Below are 22,013 nucleotides of genomic sequence, written 5' to 3'. Positions count from 1 at the left end.
CCATTGAATTTTGGTCATTTCCCAACCAATATTCTACAACACGGTATAAACGGTATTTAACAATTTCAGTCGCTTTTAACGTCAATAACAACTACGGTTGAACTCATTAATAATATTAAATTAATTCATAATACATTTGTTTGAAAATGTTGCCCTTTTAGCTCTTGTAAAAGGGGTTTTGGTTGAAAATGTCATAAAGCTAATATGACAGCTAAGCTAGCTATACTCTTATGTTTTATTAGTATAATTTGGCTTTTTTTGTTGGTCGGTGTGGAGGGGGGCGTGGTCTGCGGGCCTGCCGAGGAGCGGGGTGTGTAAGGGCCGGCCTCGAAGCCAGCGGCAGGGGAGTAGATTGCCCAGCTGGGGCTGGTTATCTAATCACCTGTCGCCTTTATTATTAGCACCCGCCCCGAGACACGTTGTTGGAGTTGGAGTTGCTGGTGAGCGGACACAGTTGATGGACATTGCCGGAAGGAAAAAGCCACAAAGACTGAAAAGTTGTAGCGTGGAGTGCGGTCCTAGCGTGTGTGCGCTCACAAATAAAGACATTGTTACACCAGATTACCGGGCTCACGAGGGGGTCCAGTGTTTCCCATAAACTGCCAATATACCTGTGGCGGTCGGGGCGTGGCTATGGGCGTGGCTAAGGGCGTGGTCACAATGACATCATCAAGTAATTTGCATAATTTACTACAATGATATGATTTTCTCTAAAAAGGCTAAAAAAAAATATACTTACTAATTAATAATAACAGTTTTGTTTTAAACGTCCATCCATCCATCCATCCATCAATCCATCCATTATACAATATAATTACAACACTTTAAGTACATATTTATATACAGATTTGAACAATAAGTTATTCACTGAAATATGTTTATTAATTGTGGTTCTTACAAAAAATATATCTTATAAAATATAAAAGCTAAAATGTCTCATTAAACCTCTGCCCCTTTAATTAGTGTATACTAAATAATTTAACTTTAGCCTACTACTACAACCATATTATTTACCAGCAACATAAAGTGAAACAGAGGCAGAGGTGTCCTGCCACAGTCAGTAACAAATAAACAGAAAACAGTAGTGGTCAAATACAAATAAGGCAACAAGAGAAGTATCCTACACTTCTCTTTTGTAAAGTAAATCTGAACAGCCTGTATGGGCATCTACATCAACTCCTTCAAGATAGCAAAAAATAATACTTTCTAAATAAAGGGCACCACAAAAAATTGCATTATTGGCTTTATTTTAACAAAAAATCTTAGGGTACATTAAACATCCATCCATCCATCCATCCATTTTCTACCGCTTGTCCCGTTCGGGGTCGCGGGGGGTCGCTGGAGCCTATTTTAGCTGCATTCGGGCAGAAGGCGAAGTACACCCTGGACAAGTCGCATATGTTTATTATTGCAATTTAGTCCTTAAATAAAATAGTGAACATACTAGACAACTTGTCTTTTAGTAGTAAGTAAACAAAAAAAAGGCTCCTAATTTAGCTGCTGACATATGCAGTAACATATTGTGTCATTTATACACCTATTATTTTGTCAACATAATTAAGGACAAATGGTAGAAAATGAATTATTAATCTACTTGTTCATTTACTGTTAATATCTGCTTACTTTCTCTTTCAACATGTTCTATCTACACTTCTGTTAAAATGTAATAATCACTCATTCTTCTGTTGTTTGGATACTTTACATTAGTTTTGGATGATACCACACATTTAGGTATCGATCCTATACCAAGTAGTTACATGATCATACAGGGACGTATTTACTGAGTTTATAAACATAATATACATTTTTTTAAAACGAAAAAAGATATTGTGATGCTAAAAAATATTGATGTAATCATAGTAGTATTGACTAAATACGCTCCTGTACTTGGTATCATTACAGTGGATGTCAGGTGTAGAGCCACCCATGGCGTTTGTTTACATTGTGACGCCGGTGAGCTATTGTATCCTCCTACGGCGTGTAGTGAAGCATGTTTAGCTATTCCTCGTCCTGCAGGGATGATACTTGTAAGAGACTCACTTTATTTGTCGCCATGGAGGCGAGGATTAGTGATTAAGAAGTAGCTAAAACACTGCAGACTGCGGCTGGACGTTAGCCGCTAGCTAGCTAGCCATGTTTTAAAGCACCTCTTCCTGAGTGAGTTTCAGTGTTATAACTTCACCTTTATCTTGACTTTTTAAGCCAAAACGCGTCCATTCTCCCTTTTCTGTCTACACACTGTGTCTGCTTGTAAGTACTCTGTGTGTGTGCGCTGCCGAACATGCTCCTCTGCTTGTAAAACCAGCAATGTCATGACATGATGATGACGCGGCGTCATGCCAGTAAAAAAATAAGGGGGTACTTTTTAGAGGCGGTATTGTACCGAATATGATTCATTAGTACTAGTACTGGTATACCTGGTATAATCATCATATACTTTGCCACATATAAGACTAAGCTGACACGAAATGCTATTGTTAAATATGTATAACATTTTTATTATTACGTTTTAATGCATGTTTTGAAATGTTCAGTATGAGTGATATGTGTTGGATTGCATTTCTGGTGGATGTTGTGGAGAATGCATATATGTTTAAGAGTTATTTCTTTATTCATAGTCATGTTTAAAGCAGCTAGTGTTTTTCCATTTGTACTATTTTTATTTTTTCATTTTATGTCCGCAAGTAAACTGTGTGTGTTACCTTGAAGGCTTGCGATGTAGGGGTTGGAGTACTCCCTTATATCTTATCTGTAGTAGAACAATGAGCCTGTGTTCCTTTCTGGAGAGGGTGGGGGCTTTCTTCGCATGCAAGAAGTGGTCTCTTCCGTTTGAATGTTAGACCATCCCGAGAAGCCGGTATGACTGTATTGATGTGGGCTGGTCTCCTGGAAGTTCAGTAAAAGTTGATAATATTCCTATTCTGTCTTGATGGTCCTTCTTACTCTGCATATATGTCATCTGCAAGAACTTGGGATTGACCAGTGACTTTAATTCCCTGGGAAAGAAGACTGATCGGACGCAAGAATTTGGGGGCTCGTCCGGGATGACACGCTGAGGATTGAACATCTCTTGCACTCTTATGGACAGACTCACTTGGCCAAAACATAAATCAAGGTAAGCAGAGCCTTTTTGTAAAATCTGCATTGGTAGTCTGTCCTGAAGTCTGTAAGTCAAAGAGGCCAAAAAAAGCCCCCCTCCCTCCCTTTTCTGCACTGCTAATCTTGGCGTGCTTTGGGGAAAATGGAGGCAAAGTGCCGGCTGTTGGAGTTTAAAAGAGTGAGACGTGGTGTATGTCGGTTATTTCGGGATGGTGTATCAGCAAGCCCCCCCCCCTCCCACCCCACAGCATGTGTTGAATAGAAGTTCACAACACACACACACACACACACACACATACACACACACACACGGACCTCCTGAGTGCCCCCGCCTTGTGATTTTTCCTCCAAGTAAGTGTGAGGAAGTGAAGAAGTTTCTACCGTCACTTGGCAGGCCGAGAGCAGGGATGGTGGCCGAGGAGATGGTGGTCTCCCTGTCCGGGGGGTCCCCGTGGGGCTTCAGACTTCAGGGAGGAAAGGAGCAGCAGAAGCCTCTACAGGTGGCAAAGGTGTGTGACACAGTTAATACCAGAGTGTGTTTTGTACCTTCATTCATTGCATTCTGAGGCCGTGTGCACTTGATTTACATCAATCAGGTAAGTTACTGAGAGAGTAATCTATTACTGTGTTGTGTTTATGGTACAGTAGGTGTGTCCAAACTCTGAAACACTGAAAAAAAGGGTCTAAGTCATTAATGTGTTAAAATAAGTCATATGTTAATATGTTTTTTACTTTTAACACTTAAATATCTATAAATCAACTTAAGATCTATCTGTTGCCATACATTTTTTAATTTTTTTTTATGTTTTACGCCTTTTTTCCCCCAAAGAAAACACTTTTTCCATGGCAAAAACACAAATATGCAATATTCTACTCAATGATGTGAAGTAATTGGAGACTTAAATAGGTCAATAATTCATTACAACATCGCTTTTGAGTCATTATTATTTTTTTAACAGTGACAGTTTAAAAAAATAGTCTAAAGATCTTGGCGATCCAAAAAGTCCCTACTGTTAAAAGTGTGAAAAAAAATAAAATATATAATAATAATATATATATATATATACAGTATATATATATATATATATATATATATATATATATATATATATATATATATATATATATATATATATATACACACATATATATATACAGTATATATATATATATATATGTATATATATATATACACATATATATATATATATATATATATATATATATATATATATATATATATATATATATATATATATATATATATATATATATATATATATATATATATATATATATATATATATATATATATATATATATATATACACATATATAAGATATTGTTTTAGAGCATTGTAAAAAAACAACAGCTTTGGTATCACTTGGTATTGGCCCGCACAGATATAATAATAACCTGAGCAAAATTAACTAAAAAAAAGTTAGCATGATAACAGTACTATGCTAACATGCTGACAATAGCATGCTTACAGTTAGTTTGAGTGAAATACCAAAATATATGACGCTATACCTGTTAAAAAGCTAGCACGCTAACGTTAGCTTGCTAAATGCTAACTGTAACATGTGCTGAGTACCAAAATATATTACTCTGAGGTGTGTACCTGAAAAATGAGTTAAAAATGCTAGCATGCTAACATTAATATGCATCAAGTACCAAAATATGACTGAGGTGTATACCTACAAAATGCACCAAAAAAAAGCTGGCATACTAATGTTAGCATGCTAACAGTTCTATGTTAAAATGCTAACATTAGCATGCTCACAGTTAGTATTAGTGAAATAGCAAATTATATGACGCTATACCTTCTAAATTAGATTAAAAAAGCTAGAATGCTAATGTTAGAAAAGTGCCTTTTGGTTGCATGGAAATGGCCTAAAAACGTCTTTTAAAAACTGATTCTTGTTAAAAAAATTTAAAAAAAAAAAATTAAGAATGAAGTTGAATTACAATAGCCATTTGGATGTAAATTGATTTTTGTGCACTGCTAATGTCCAGTAGACACTGAACCAAAACAGCATAGGTGTCCATCCAGTTAACACACAGAATGATAATAACCGGAGCAAAATTAGCTAAAAAAAAGTTAGCATGCTAACAGTACTATGCTTACATGCTGACAATAGCATGCTTACAGTTAGAATTAGTGAAATACCAAAATATATGACACTATACCTGTTAAAAAGCTAACATGCTAATGTTAGCTAAAATGCTAACTGTAAACTGATTCTTGTTAAATGTCCAGTAGACACTGAACCAAAACAGCATTGGTGCCCATCCAGTTAACGCACAGAAATAATAACAACCTGAGCAAAATGAGCTAAAAAAAAAAAGTTAGCATGCTAACAGTACTATGTTTACATGCTGACAATAGCCTGCTTACAGTTAGTATTAGTGAAATACCAAAATGCAGTATATGACACTATACCTGCTAAAAAGCTATCATGCTAATGTTAGCTTGATGTTAGCTAAAATGCTAACTAAAATGCTAACTGTAAACTGATTATTGTTAAATGTCCAGTAGACACTGAACCAAAACAGCATTGGTGCCCATCCAGTTAGTGAAATACCAAAATATATGACACTATACCTGCTCAAAAGCTAGCATGCTAATGTTAGCTTGATGTTAGCTAAAATGCTAACTCAAATGCTAACTGTAAACTGATTCTTGTTAAATGTCCAGTAGACACTGAACCAAAACAGCGTTGGTGCCCATCCAGTTAGTGAAATACCAAAATATATGACACTATACCTGCTAAAAATCTAGCATGCTAATGTTAGCTAAAATGCTAACTAAAATGCTAACTGTAAACTGATTCTTGTTAAATGTCCAGTAGACACTGAACCAAAACAGCGTTGGTGCCCATCCAGTTAACGCACAGAAATAATAATAACCAGAGCAAAATGAGCTAAAAAAAAAAAAAAGTTAGCATGCTAACAGTAATGTTAGCATGGTGCCCAAAACTGGTTTTCATTGAGGGCCACGTCAGAGGGCCGATTTTAACAGTGACAAATTTACTGTATGAATATAAATGTGTACAAAACAGGTATAATTGTCTATATATTTGATTAATATGTCTTTTTTTTGTACAAAACAAAATCTTTAGATTGTACTGTTAAAAACTGATAAAAAGCTGTTGAAAACCGCCACAATTTTACCGTAATATTTGCATTTTTTTTTGTTTTTGTTTTTTACAGCATATAAAATAAATAAATACATGGAATGAAATGAAATGTAATGGAAACGCGATAACACTGTTTGTTTTTTTACGGAAAAATTAATGATAGTTTTTTAACACTGTAAAATCTACGGTCGTCGTGTTTTTATAGTGTATTATTACTCTATATTGAGGGCCACATCGCAGTTATGGTCGCCTTCAGAGGGCCGATTTTAACAGTGAATAATATACAGTATGACTATAAATGTGTATATATAAAACATGTGTATAATTGTCTATGTATTTGATTATTATGTCTTTTTTTTTGTACAAAACAAAATCTTTAGACTATATTGTTAAAAACTGCTAAAAACTGTTAAAAACTGCTACAATTTTACCGTAATATTTGCAGTTTTTTTGTTTGTTTTTTACAGCATATAAAATAAATAAATACATGGAATGAAATGAAATGTAATGGAAACGCGATACCACTGTTTTTTTTTAACGGAAAAATTAATGCTAGTTTTTTAACACTGTAAAATCTACGGTCGTCGTGTTTTTATAGTGTACTATTACTCTATATTGAGGGCCACATCGCAGTTATGGTCGCCTTCAGAGGGCTGCTTTTAACAGTGAATAATATGCAGTATGAATATAAATGTGTATATATAAAACATGTGTATAATTGTCTATGTATTTGATTATTATGTCTTTTTTTTTGTACAAAACAAAATCTTTAGATTGTACTGTTAAAACCTGCCAAAAAGCTGTTAAAAACCGCCACAATTTTACCGTAATATTTGCATTTAAAAAAAATTTTTTTTTACAGCATATAAAATAAATAAATACATGGAATGAAATGAAATTTAATGGAAACGCGATAACACTGTTTGTTTTTTTACGGAAAAATTAATGCTAGTTTTTTAACACTGTAAAATCTATGGTCGTCGTGTTTTTATAGTGTATTATTACTCTATATTGAGGGCCACATCGCACTTATGGTCGCCTTCAGAGGGCCGATTTTAACAGTGAATAATATACAGTATGAATATAAATGTGTATATATAAAACATGTGTATAAGTGTCTATGTATTTGATTATTATGTTTTTTTTTTGTACAAAACAATATCTTTAGATTGTATTGTTAAAAACTGCTAAAAACTGTTAAAAACTGCCACAATTTTACCGTAATATTTTTGTTTGTTTTTTACAGCATATAAAATAAATAAATACATGGAATAAAATGAAATGTCATGGAAACACAATACAACTGGGTTTTTTTACGGAAAAAATTAATGCTAGTGTCAGGTTCAAACACTGATGACATCTATTAAACAAGACAAGAGGCAAAGAATTAAACAAAGACAGAATTCAATTTGGACTCAATATTGAGGAGAATCGTCTATACGCTGTACTCTTTCACAGTATCTCAGCACGCTCTGCCCAAAGATTGCACGCCTCCTTCTTTTATTTTGGACCCTCCCCGACCACATGGCCACCGCTGTTTCCAAAGGACAAAGGTCGCAAAAAGTTCACAGAAAAAGGTCGTAAACAATTCGCAAAAAAGGTCAGTTCAAAAAGAGTTCGTAAAATAGTTCAAAAAGAGGTCCATAAAATAGTTCCAAAAGAGATCGTCTGGAAATGGGGCAGATCCTGCCATCTCTCCGCTTTGAAGTCCTTGGGTTAGAACGATATCTTTCTGTTGATTACCATACATGAGAGAAAACAGAAACACCTTCATCTTGCTTTCCCCCTTACTCTTGGTAGGGATGATTTAGAAACAATTCTTCTAACAGCTAGTTTTTTAATACTGTTTTTATAGTGTATTATTACTCTATATTGAAAGTGGAATTTACTGTAAAAAAGTTTACTGTAAAATTTTTTGCATGAACAATTTGTTGGATTGAAATCCTAAATCAAGCAGTTTTTTTAGTATTTATCTTTATTTGAGCAAAAAACATTGTTTTGAAATGTATGTTGATATAATGTTTTATTATTAGAGAGGATTAAAGTGTAAACATATGTCATTTGCCCACAGTACATTTATTTTTGTAATATGTTTATGAAGAAAAGATAAGGTACTTTATGAACACATATTATTTCCACCAGGGGGGGCCACACAAATTGATGTGGCGGGGCCACCTGTGTGCTAGAATAAAGGTGTACTATTGGATGGATTACGGCAGTTGTAAATAACATCAGAGCAGACTCGCTGCCATATTAAATGATGGCTGCTGGTATTCTTCTTAGGTTTATGGCTGACAAACAGTGTGAACACATGTCCTCCACTTGGGTCTCCACTCAGGTTGCAGTTAAGAGTGCAGCAACATAATAAATGTTACAAGTTAAACATGCAGCTTCCATCCAATAAGACAATTTGTGTGTTTGTGTGTGTGTGTGTGTGTGTGTGTGTTATTGTATTTCTACCCTTCTTGAGACATCAACAAGGAAAAGTAGCTTCCATATGAGGAGGTGTGAACAAGTGATGACATAAATCATGGTCCCAATAACATTGCATCTAATAGAGAATGTCTCATTTGCACCCCTGGTGGTGAAATCTATCAACATTAGGGTGGTCCCAAAAAGGAGGGATTCAAATTCAAATTCGGTTTTAAACGTCCCATTCCCCCCCCCCCCCCCCCCACACACACACACACACACTTTTCGGTCAACATATGAAATAACAAGTGTGTGTAAGAAATTGAAATCTGCCCTCTTTGGCCAAAATTCATTAAAAAAAATAAAAAAATAAATATGTTATATAGAGACATACTGTAATAACTTGAAGTAAATAATGAAGATTAAAAAACAATTACAAACAAAAAATAAAACGTTAAAGAAAATAACTAAAGCAGTCTTTTTCTCCCAATGTGTCGACTTTTTTCTTATAAAATTGGGAACAAATCCTCATATTCTTTCTGTTTCTGTAATGTTGAAATATTTTCCTCGTAAAATTATTACTTTTCCATGTAAAATTATCACTTTTTAATGCAAAATGGTGACAAAATTCTGACTTTTATCACACTATTGCCATTTTTGTGTTGTTCTTGTAAAATAGTGACATTTTTTGAGTAAAATGATGACTTTTAGTCATAATTTTGCCGAGTGAAATTCTGATTATTATTATTATAATGTTGCCAACATTTTACAGTTTTCTTATAAAATTGTGACTTTTGTCGAGTAAAATTACGACTCTTTTTGTTAAATTGCCAAAATTCTGAGCTTTTCTTGTTAAATTGCGACTGTTATTGAGTAAAATTCCAACTTTCATCATAATATTGCACAAATGTTACATTTTTCTTGTAAAATTTTGACTTGCGTTGAGTAAAATTACGACTTTTATTATAATACTGCCAAAATTCTGAGTTTTTATTGTGAAATAGTGACCTTTTTCTTGTGAAATTCCAACTCATTTTTCACAACAAGCTTTTTTATATTTGCATAGTATGTATATATTATTAATGTTGTAAATACACATCTTTATATATCTAGAAAGGGTGGTCCTAAAGAGGTAGGCATTTTTCTCAGGTGTCAAGAAGGTAGAAAATACAAGAATGCGTATGTGTGTTCTTGTATTTCTATCCTTCTTGGGACATCAACAAGGAAAAGTATCTTCCATATGAGGAGGTGTGAACAAGTGAGGACATAAATCATGGTCCCAATACGGAAAACCATTGCATCTAATAGAGAATGTCTCATTTGCACCCCTGGTGGTGAAATCTATCAAAAATGAGGGTGGTACCAAAAAGGAGGGATTTTTCAAATTGACTGTGTGTCGCTGTTAAAAGTGCTCCCCCTCTGGTCAACATTTGAAATAACAAGTGTGTGTAAGAAATTTAAATTTGCCCCCTTAGGCCAAAATTAATTAAAAAAAATAAAATAAATATGTATATAGAGACATACTGTAATAACTTGAAGTAAATAATGAAGATTAAAAATTAAATACAAAAAAATAAATGAACTAAAAGCAGTCTTTTTCTCACAATGTGTCGTCTTTTTTCTTATAAAATTGGGAACAAATTCTCATATTCTTTCTGTTTCTGTAATATTGCAATTTTTTCTTGTAAAATTATTAGAGATGTCAGATAATATCGGTCTGCCGATATTATCGGCCGATAAATGCGTTAAAATTTAATATCGGAAATTATCGGTATCGTTTTTTTTTATTATCAGTATCGTTTTTTTTGTTCGTTTTTTTTTAATTAAATGCACATAAAAAACACAAGATACACTTACAATTAGTGCACCAACCCAAAAAACCTCCCTCCCCCATTTACACTCATTCACACAAAAGGGTTGTTTCTTTCTGTTATTAATATTCTGGTTCCTACATTATATATCAATATATATCAATACAGTCTGCAAGGGATACAGTCCGTAAGCACACATGATTGTGCGTGCTGCTGGTCCACTAATAGTACTAACCTTTAACAGTTAATGTTACTCATTTTCATTAATTACTAGTTTCTATGTAACTGTTTTTATATTGTTTTACTTTCTTTTTTATTCAAGAAAATGTTTTTAATTTATTTATCTTATTTTATTTGATTCATTTTTTAAAAAAGTACCTTATCTTCACCATACCTGGTTGTCCAAATTAGGCATAATAATGTGTTAATTCCACGACTGTATATATCGGTTGATATCGGTATCGGTTGATATCGGTATCGGTAATTAAAGAGTTGGACAATATCGGCATATCGGATATCGGCAAAAAGCCATTATTGGACATCCCTAAAAATTATTACTTTTTTATGTAAAAGTATTACTTTTTAATGCAAAATGGTGACATTTATCATATAAAATTCTTACTTTTATCACAATATTGCCAATTTTTTGGTTGTTCTTGTAAAATAGTGACATTTTTGGAGTAAAAATTTGACTTTTGTCATAATTTTGCAGAGTAAAATTCTGATTATTATTATAATGTTGCCAACATTGTAAAGTTTTCTTATAAAATGTTGACTTGTCAAGTAAAATTACAACTCTTTTCATAAAAATGCCAAAATTCTAAGTTTTTCTTGTAAAATTGAGTAAAATTCCAACTTTTATCATAATATTGCACAATATTTTTTTGTAAAAAACTTTTGACTTGCGTTGAGTAAAATTATGACTTTTATTATAACACTGCCAATATTCTAAATATTTCTTGTGAAATTGTGACCTTTTTCTTGTGAAATTCCAACTTGAACTTTCACAACAAGCTTTTTTTATATTTGCATAGTATGTATATATTATTAATGTTGTAAATACACATCTTTATATATCTAGAAAGGGTGGTCCTAAAGAGGTAGGCATTTTTCTCAGGTCTCAAGAAGGTAACAAATCATGGTCCCAATACAGAAAACCATTGCATCTAATAGAGAATGTCTCATTTGCACCCCTGGTGGTGAAATCTATCAAAATGAGGGTGGTCCCAAAAAGGAGGGATTTTTCAAATTGACTGTGTCGCTTTTAAAAGTGCTCCCCCTCTGGTCAACATATGAAATAACAAGTGTGTGTAAGAAATCTAAATCTGTCCTCTTTAGCCAAAATTAATTAAAAAAAAAAAAAAAAAAGTATATAGAGACATACTGTAATAACTTGAAGTAAATAATGAAGATTAAACACCAATTACAAACAAAAAATTTAAAAAATACAAAATTAACTAAAAGCAGTCTTTTTCTCCCAATGTGTCGACTTTTTTCCTATAAAATTGGGAACAATTTCTCATATTCTTTCTGTTTCTGTATTATTGCAATTTTGTCTCGTAAAATTCTTACTTTTTTAAGTAAAATTCTTACTTTTATCACAATATTGTACATTTTTTGGTTGTTCTTGTAAAATACTGAAATGTTTTGAGTAAAATGATGACTTTTGTCATAATATTGCCGAGTAAAATTCCGATTATTATTATAATGTTGCCAAAATTTTTAAGTTTTCCTATAAAGTTGTGACTTTTGTCGAGTAAAATTACGACTATTGTCATAAAATTGCCACAATTTTAAGCTTTTCTTGTAAAATTGCGACTGTTATTGAGTAAAATTCCAACTTTGATCATACTATTTCACAAATGTTAAATTTTTCTTGTAAAAGCGTTTGACTTGCGTCGAGTAAAATTATGACTTTTATTATAATACTGCCAAAATTCTAAATATTTCTTGTGAAATTGTGACCTTTTTCTTGTGAAATTCCAAATTCCTTTTTCACAACAAGCTTTTTTATATTTGCATAGTATGTATATATTATTAATGTTGTAAATGCACATCTTTATATATCTAGACAGGCTGGTCCTAAAGAGGTAGGTATTTTTCTCAGGTCTCAAGAAGGTAACAAATCATGGTCACAATACGGAAAACCATTGCATCTAATAGAGAATGTCTCATTTGCACCCCTGGTGGTGAAATCTATCAAAATGAGGGTGGTCCCAAAAAGGAGGGATTTTTCAAATTGACTGTTTCGGTTTTAAAAGTGCTCTCCCTCTGGTCAACATATGAAATAACAAGTGTGTGTAAGGAATCTAAATCTGCCCTCTTTAGCCAAAATTAATTTAAAAAAAAAAAAAAAGTATATAGAGACATACTGTAATAACTTGAAGTAAATAATGAAGAATAAAAACCAATTACAAACAAAAAATTTTAAAAATACAAAATTGACTAAAAGCAGTCTTTTTCTCACAATGTGTCGACTTTTTTCTTATAAAATTGGGAACAATTTCTCATATTCTTTCTGTTTCTGTATAATTGCAATTTTGTCTCGTAAAATTCTTACTTTTTTATGTAAAATTCTTACTTTTATCACAATATTGTCAATTTTTTGGTTGTTCTTGTAAAATAGTGAAATGTTTTGAGTAAAATGATGACTTTTGTCATAATTTTTCAGAGTAAAATTCCAATTATTATTATAATGTTGCCAAACATTTTTAAGTTTTCCTATAAATTTGTGACTTTTGTCGAGTAAAATTACTACTCTTTTCATAAAATTGCCAACATTTTAAGCTTTTCTTGTAAAATTGCGACTGTTATTGAGTAAAATTCCAACTTTGATCATACTATCTCACAAATGTTAAATTTTTCTTGTAAAAAACGTTTGACTTGCGTCGAGTAAAATTATGACTTTTATTATAATACTGCCAAAATTCTAAATATTTCTTGTGAAATTGTGACCTTTTTCTTGTGAAATTCCAAATTCCTTTTTCACAACAAGCTTTTTTATATTTGCATAGTATGTATATATTATTAATGTTGTAAATGCACATCTTTATATATCTAGACAGGCTGGTCCTAAAGAGGTAGGCATTTTTCTCAGGTCTCAAGAAGGTAACAAATCATGGTCACAATGCGGAAAACCATTGCATCCAATAGAGAATGTCTCATTTGCACCCCTGGTGGTGAAATCTATCAAAATGAGGGTGGTCCCAAAAAGGAGGGATTTTTCAAATTGACTGTGTCGGTTTTAAAAGTGCTCTCCCTCTGGTCAACATATGAAATAACAAGTGTGTGTAAGAAATCTAAATCTGCCCTCTTTAGCCAAAATTAATAAAAAAATAAAAAAAATGTATATAGAGACATACTGTAATAATTTGAAGTAAATAATGAAGATTAAAAACCAATTACAAACAAAAAATTTAAAAAATACAAAATGAACTAAAAGCAGTCTTTTTCTCACAATGTGTCGACTTTTTTCTTATAAACTTGGGAACAATTTCTCATATTCTTTCTGTTTCTGTATTATTGCAATTTTGTCTTATAAAATGATTACTTTTTTTATGTAAAATTCTGACTTTTATCACAGTATTGCCAATTTTTTGGTTGTTCTTGTAAAATAGTGACGTTTTTTGAGTAAAATTACGATTATTATTAAAATGTTGCCAAAATTTTAAAGTTTTCTTGTAAAATTGTGACTTTTGTCGAGTAAAATTACAACTCTTTTCATAAAATTGCCAAAATGTTAAGCCTTTCTTGTGAAATTGCAACTGTTATTGAGTAAAATTCCAACTTATTTCATAATATTGCACAAATGTTCCATTTTTATTGTAAAATTTTGACCTGCGTTGAGTAAAATTACAACTTTTATTATAATAATACCAATATTCTATATATTTATTGTGAAATTGTGACCTTTTTCTTGTGAAATTCCAACTTAATTTTTCACAACAAGCTTTTTTATATTTGCATAGTATGTATATATTATTAATGTTTGAAAATTTTTACTTGTATCACAATATTGCCAATTTTTTGGTTGTTTTTGTAAAGTAGTGAAATTGTTTGAGTAAAATTATGACTTCTGTCATAATTTTTGCCAAGTCAAATTCAGATTATTATTATAATGTTGCCAAAATTTAAAAGTTTTCTTTTAAAATTGTGGCTTTTGTCGAGTAAAATGAATACTCTTTTCATAAAATTGCCAACATTTTAAGCATTTCTTGTCAAATTGCGACTGTAATTGAGTAAGATTCCAACTTTTATCATAACATTGCACAAATGTTCCGTTTTTCTTGTAAAAGTTTGACTTGCGTTGAGTAAAATTACGACTTTTATTATAATACTGCCAAAAGTTTTTCTTGTGAAATTGTGACCTTTTTCTTGTGAAATTCCAACTTCATTTTTCACAACAAGCTTTTTTATATTTGCATAGTATGTATACATTATTAATGTTGGAAATACACATCTTTATATATCTAGAAAGGGTGGTCCTAAAGAGGAAGGCATTTTTCTCAGGTCTCAAGAAGGTAACAAATCATGGTCACAATACGGAAAACCATTGCATCTAATAGAGAATGTCTCATTTGCACCCCTGGTGGTGAAATCTATCAAAATGAGGGTGGTCCCAAAAAGGAGGGATTTTTCAAATTGACTGTTTCGGTTTTAAAAGTGCTCTCCCTCTGGTCAACATATGAAATAACAAGTGTGTGTAAGAAATCTAAATATGCCCTCTTTAGCCAAAATTAATTAAAAAAAAAAAAAAAGTATATAGAGACATACTGTAATAACTTGAAGTAAATAATGAAGATTAAAAACCAATTACAAACAAAAAATTTAAAAAATACAAAATTAACTAAAAGCAGTCTTTTTCTCACAACTTTTTTCTTATAAAATTGGGAACAATTTCTCATATTCTTTCTGTTTCTGTATTATGGCAATTTTGTCTCGTAAAATTCTTACTTTTTTAAGTAAAATTCTTACTTTTATCACAATATTGTAAATTTTTTGGTTGTTCTTGTAAAATACTGAAATGTTTTGAGTAAAATGATGACTTTTGTCATAATATTGCCGAGTAAAATTCAGATTATTATTATAATGTTGCCAAAATTTTTAAGTTTTCCTATAAAGTTGTGACTTTTGTCGAGTAAAATTACGACTCTTTTCATAAAATTGCCACAATTTTAAGCTTTCCTTGTAAAATTGCGACTGTTATTGAGTAAAATTCCAACTTTGATCATACTATTTCACAAATGTTAAATTTTTCTTGTAAAAAACGTTTGACTTGCGTCGAGTAAAATTATGACTTTTATTATAATACTGCCAAAATTTTAAATATTTATTGTGAAATTGTGACCTTTTTCTTGTGAAATTCCAAATTCCTTTTTCACAACAAGCTTTTTTATATTTGCATAGTATGTATATATTATTAATGTTGGAAATACACATCTTTATATATCTAGAAAGGCTGGTCCTAAAGAGGTAGGTATTTTTCTCAGGTCTCAAGAAGGTAACAAATCATGGTCACAATACGGAAAACCATTGCATCCAATAGAGAATGTCTCATTTGCACCCCTGGTGGTGAAATCTATCAAAATGAGGGTGGTCCCAAAAAGGAGGGATTTTTCAAATTGACTGTGTTGGTTTTAAAAGTGCTCTCCCTCTGGTCAACATATGAAATAACAAGTGTGTGTAAGAAATCTAAATCTGCCCTCTTTAGCCAAAATTAATTAAAAAAAAAAAAATGTATATAGAGACATACTGTAATAACTTGAAGTAAATAATGAAGATTAAAAACCAATTACAAACAAAAAATTTAAAAAATACAAAATTAACTAAAAGCTGTCTTTTTCTCACAATGTGTCGACTTTTTTCTTATAAACTTGGGAACAATTTCTCATATTCTTTCTGTTTCTGTATTATTGCAATTTTGTCTTATAAAATGATTACTTTTTTAATGTAAATTCTGACTTTTATCACATTATTGCCAATTTTTTGGTTGTTCTTGTAAAATAGTGACGTTTTTTGAGTAAAATTACGATTATTATTAAAATATTGCCAAAATTTTAAAGTTTTCTTGTAAAATTGTGACTTTTGTCGAGTAAAATTACGACTCTTTTCATAAAATTGCCAAAATGTTACGCCTTTCTTGTGAAATTGGAACTGTTATTGAGTAAAATTCCAACTTATTTCATAATATTGCACAAATGTTCCATTTTTCTTGTAAAATTTTGACTTGCGTTGAGTAAAATTACGACTTTTATTATAATAATACCAATATTCTATATATTTCTTGTGAAATTGTGACCTTTTTCTTGTGAAGTTCCAACTGAATTTTTCACAACAAGCTTTTTTATATTTGCATAGTATGTATATATTATTAATGTTTAAATTTTTTTACTTGTATCACAATATTGCCAATTTTTTGGTTGTTTTTGTAAAATAGTGAAATTGTTTGAGTAAAATTATGACTTCTGTCATAATTTTTGCCAAGTAAAATTCAGATTATTATTATAATGTTGCCAAAATTTAAAAGTTTTCTTATAAAATTGTGGCTTTTGTCGAGTAAAATTAATACTCTTTTCATAAAATTGCCAACATTTTAAGCATTTCTTGTCAAATTGCGACTGTAATTGAGTAAGATTCCAACTTTTATCATAACATTGCACAAATGTTCCGTTTTTCTTGTAAAAGTTTGACTTGCGTTGAGTAAAATTACGACTTTTATTATAATACTGCCAAAAGTTTTTCTTGTGAAATTGTGACCTTTTTCTTGTGAAATTCCAACTTCATTTTTCACAACAAGCTTTTTTATATTTGCATAGTATGTATGTATTATTAATGTTGGAAATACACATCTTTATATATCTAGAAAGGCTGGTCCTAAAGAGGAAGGCATTTTTCTCAGGTCTCAAGAAGGTAACAAATACAATAGTGTGTGTGTGTGTGTGTGTGCGCATAGCTCAGATAAGCCCGGGTGGGAATGGGGCACAGAGCACAGGATAAGAATAACCACTTTAAGAGGAGCTGGAACTGCCCATGGAAAAAGACAGAGATAAAGACAATCTAGTCAGCATCATGTTCTCTTACATTTGTCTGTCTTGATATCATATTTGATATTGCTGCAATTATTCATTTTGGGCAACATATGCTGAATGACAGGCATGACCCTCCCCCCCACACCCCTTACCCCTTCATTTGGTGCAGGCAGCTGTTCAAACCCCCTCTTTCATGATGTGTGCCACTACTTTGACTTCTACTAGCAAGTATTGCCAACATGTCGTCGTGTGTGAGAGAGAGTGTTGCTGATGTCCTTTCTCCTCATCTCCACTATTTGATAAGATGTGTGTAGTGTACTGATAAGCGATGCACTCACTCGTACTTCCAGAAGAATCCCATGACGTCACCTCAGCCTCAGTGGCCTACAGCTGAGCTACTCTGATCCACGGCCAGACATTTTCACATAGCACAAAGGCGTGTGTTCACTTGGAATAGAATCTGTTTGTAGTAAGTGAGGAGGCAATTAAAAGCCTAAACTGAACACGTGTCACCAACATTTTTATAAAAGCCATTAGGGGACATTTGCATATTAATAAAAAATAATAAAATAATACTAATAAATAATAATAATTTAAATTAAAAAAAGAAAGAAAAAAAAGATATATATATACTGTATATATATATATATATAGTGTATATATATATATATATATATATATATATATATATATATATATATATATATATATATATATATATATATATATATATATATATATATATATATATATATATGTATAATATGTATATATATATATATATATATATATATGTATATACACTACCGTTCAAAAGTTTGGGGTCACATTGAAATGTCCTTATTTTTGAAGGAAAAGCACTGTACTTTTCAATGAAGACAACTTTAAACTAGTCTTAACTTTAAAGAAATACACTCTATACATTGCTAATGTGGTAAATGACTATTCTAGCTGCAAATGTCTGGTTTTTGGTGCAATAGCTACATAGGTGTATAGAGGCCCATTTCCAGCAACTATCACTCCAGTGTTCTAATGGTACAATGTGTTTGCTCATTGGCTCAGAAGGCTAATTGATGATTAGAAAACCCTTGTGCAATCATGTTCACACATCTGAAAACACTTTAGCTCGTTACAGAAGCTACAAAACTGACCTTCCTTTGAGCAGATTGAGTTTTTGGAGCATCACATTTGTGGGGTCAATTAAACGCCCCCAAATTTTTTTGGGTGACCCCAAACTTTTGAACGGTAGTGTATATATATATATATATATATAAATATATATATATATATATATATATATATATATATATATATATATATATATATATATATATATATATATATATATATATATATATATATATATATATATGTATATATATACATATAGTATGAGAAAGAGACATATACTGTACGAACTAATAATAATAAAAAAATATATATATTTATGTATATATACATATATATGTATATATATATACATATATATATATTTATATACATATATATGTATATATATACATACATACACATATATACGTATATATATATATATATATATATATATATATATATATATATATATATATATATATATATATATATATATATATATATACATACAGTATAATAATACTGTACAATATATATATATATATGTATATATATATATATATATATATATATACATATTTGTTTATGTATATATATATATTTTTTAAATTATTAGTTCATTTGTCTCTTTCTCATACTATATATATATATATATATATATATATATATATATATATATATATATATATATATATATACATACAGTATAATAATACTGTACAATATATATATATATATATATATATATATATATATATATATATATATATTGATATACATTTGTATTTATTTATTATTAGTTCATTTGTCTCTTTCTCATACTATATATATATATATATATATATATATATATATATATATATATATATATATATATATATATATATATATATATATATATATATATATATATATATATATATATATATATATAGTATGACAAAGAGACAAATGAACTAATAATAAATAAATACAAATGTATATCAATATATATATATATATATATATATATATATATATATATATATATATATATATATATATATATATATATATATATATATATATATATATATATATATATTTAATTTAAATTTAAATTTTCTTTACCAGATTTAAATGATAATACTGCTATATTTTAAACTATTGTCTAATTAGTCTATATCGCAGCTTAGTAGTTACCAAAATATGCTTTCTTAAGCCGTATAAAGTATTAACATGTGATGTTTAATTTGGTGTTCCAAATGTATTTATTTTTTCCTTTGATGCGCCTTAAACACAGTCTTTCACTTCCTTCAATTTACTTTTTTTTTGGTATTATTCTCAACTTTTCTTGCTTTTTTTAAAATCACTTATATATTTTCCATAAACAAGTAATTATGGTTCTTGGGCGCTTTTTGTGTGTTTTCGTTACTTTTCTTTTTCTTTTCACGGGACATTCCCGTGGAATAACGGAAAAAGGCGCCGGGGATGCCGTGCCGGCACAGAGATGAACAATTTCCCTTGTGGATGAATAAAGTTTGTCTCAGTCTAAAAAGGTCCTTCCTCACAAAGTGGTGCGAGTGCTCCCCCTAGCGGGCTGTGAGCGTATAGACAACAAGATTGTACGCGCGGATGCAGAGAAAAGTGTTTTGCTCACTGTTGTTGTTTACCTGAGTGCAGGTGCGCCGGCGCAGCAAAGCCTGCAGGGCGGGGCTGAAGGAGCACGACGAGCTGGTTGCCATTGGCGACCAGATGTGCGCGGAGCTCAGCCACGCCCAGGCCATGAGGCTCATCGACGCGCAGAGTGCGACGCTCCACCTGAGGGTCAAAAGGTAAAACCAGAACCGTGACTCCCAAATGTCTCCTTTCTTCCATAAATGACTTCCTGTTTTGTCACTTCCTGTATTCAGAGCGCCTTCCCGCATCTTCGCCGACGTCCTTCCCCCCGCCGCCGAGCCCGCCGGCATCACCTCTCCCCCGGACAGCGAGGCCTACTACGGCGAGACGGACAGCGACGCCGACACGCAGTCGCACACGCTCCGCCGCCAGCGACGCACACCCCCTCACGCCCGCTCGCCTGGTCGCCATGACAACCACCAGGAGGAGGAGACGTCTGAAATGAGCGGGTGAGCGACATCAGTGCCAGTCAGAGACTGTCATTTGTTGTACCTTTCGCATTTTATGTCGACCTATAGAATTATTTTATAAAAAATAGACTAAAGATTTAGCAAAATTAGCTAAAAAAAAGTTAGCATGCTAACAATGCTATGCTAACATGCTAATAATAGTCTGCTTACAGTTAGTATTAGTATAATAGCAAAATATATGACACTTTACCTAGCTAGCATGCTAATGTCAGCTCGCTAAAATGCTAACTGTAACATGTGTTGAGTACTAAAATATATATTACTCTGAGTTGTGTACCTTAAAAATAGTCTAAAATGCTAGCATGCTAACATTAGCATGCATCAAGTACCAAAATATGACAAAAGTTGCAAAAAAAGCTAACGTTAGCATGCTGACAGTACCATGCCAACGAAATATGAAACTATGGATTTAAAAAGCTAGCACGCTAATATTAGCATGCTAAAATGCTAACTGTAACATGTGTTGAGTACTAAAATATATATTACTCTGAGTTGTGTACCTGAAAAATGTGTTTAAAATGCTAGCATGCTAATTTTAGCATGCATCAAGTACCAAATTTGTTTACCTACAAAGGTTGCAAAAAAAAAGCTGGCATACTAATGTTAGCATGCTAAAATTACCATGCTTACATGCCAACAATAGCATGCTGACAGTTAGCATGAGTAAAATACTAAAATATATGAAAATCTAGATTTAAAAAGCTGGCACGCTAATATTAGCATGCTAAAATGCTAACTGTAACATGTGTTGAGTACTAAAATATATATTACTCTGAGTTGTGTACCTGAAAAATTAGTTTAAAATGTTAGCATGCTAACATTAGCATGCATCAAGTACCAAAATATGACAAAAGTTGCAAAAAAAGCTAACATTAGCATGCTAACAGTACCATGCCAACAAAATATGAAACTATGGATTTAAAAAGCTAGCACGCTAATATTAGCATGCTAAAATGCTAACTGTAACATGTGTTGAGTACTAAAATATATATTACTCTGAGTTGTGTACCTGAAAAATTAGTTTAAAATGTTAGCATGCTAACATTAGCATGCATCAAGTACCAAAATATGACAAAAGTTGCAAAAAAAGCTAACGTTAGCATGCTAACAGTACCATGCCAACAAAATATGAAACTATGGATTTAAAAAGCTAGCACGCTAAAATTAGCATGCTAAAATGCTAACTGTAACATGTGTTGAGTACTAAAATATATATTACTCTGAGTTGTGTACCTGAAAAATTTGTTTAAAATGCTAGCATGCTAATTTTAGCATGCATC

At 31.4% G+C, this 22,013-nt stretch overlaps 1 protein-coding gene across 1 annotated transcript in view; it reads left to right on the top strand.

The window, feature by feature from the left end:
- The first annotated feature begins 3,491 nt into the window (after positions 1-3,491).
- Positions 3,492-22,013, top strand: part of synpo2lb (synaptopodin 2-like b) — a 39,442-nt gene continuing 20,920 nt past the window's right edge. Inside the window, exons 1-3 of the mRNA XM_062055145.1 lie at positions 3,492-3,608; positions 20,267-20,418; positions 20,497-20,712. Coding sequence (XP_061911129.1) covers positions 3,507-3,608; positions 20,267-20,418; positions 20,497-20,712 — 470 coding nt within the window. The 5' untranslated portion in view covers positions 3,492-3,506. The remainder of the gene's footprint in view (positions 3,609-20,266; positions 20,419-20,496; positions 20,713-22,013) is intronic.

The sequence above is a fragment of the Entelurus aequoreus genome, linkage group LG08, assembly GCF_033978785.1.
Source record: "Entelurus aequoreus isolate RoL-2023_Sb linkage group LG08, RoL_Eaeq_v1.1, whole genome shotgun sequence".
NCBI lineage: Eukaryota > Metazoa > Chordata > Actinopteri > Syngnathiformes > Syngnathidae > Entelurus > Entelurus aequoreus.
The sequence above is the reverse complement of the archived record's forward strand: the minus strand, read 5'-3'. Positions and strand labels throughout refer to the sequence as shown.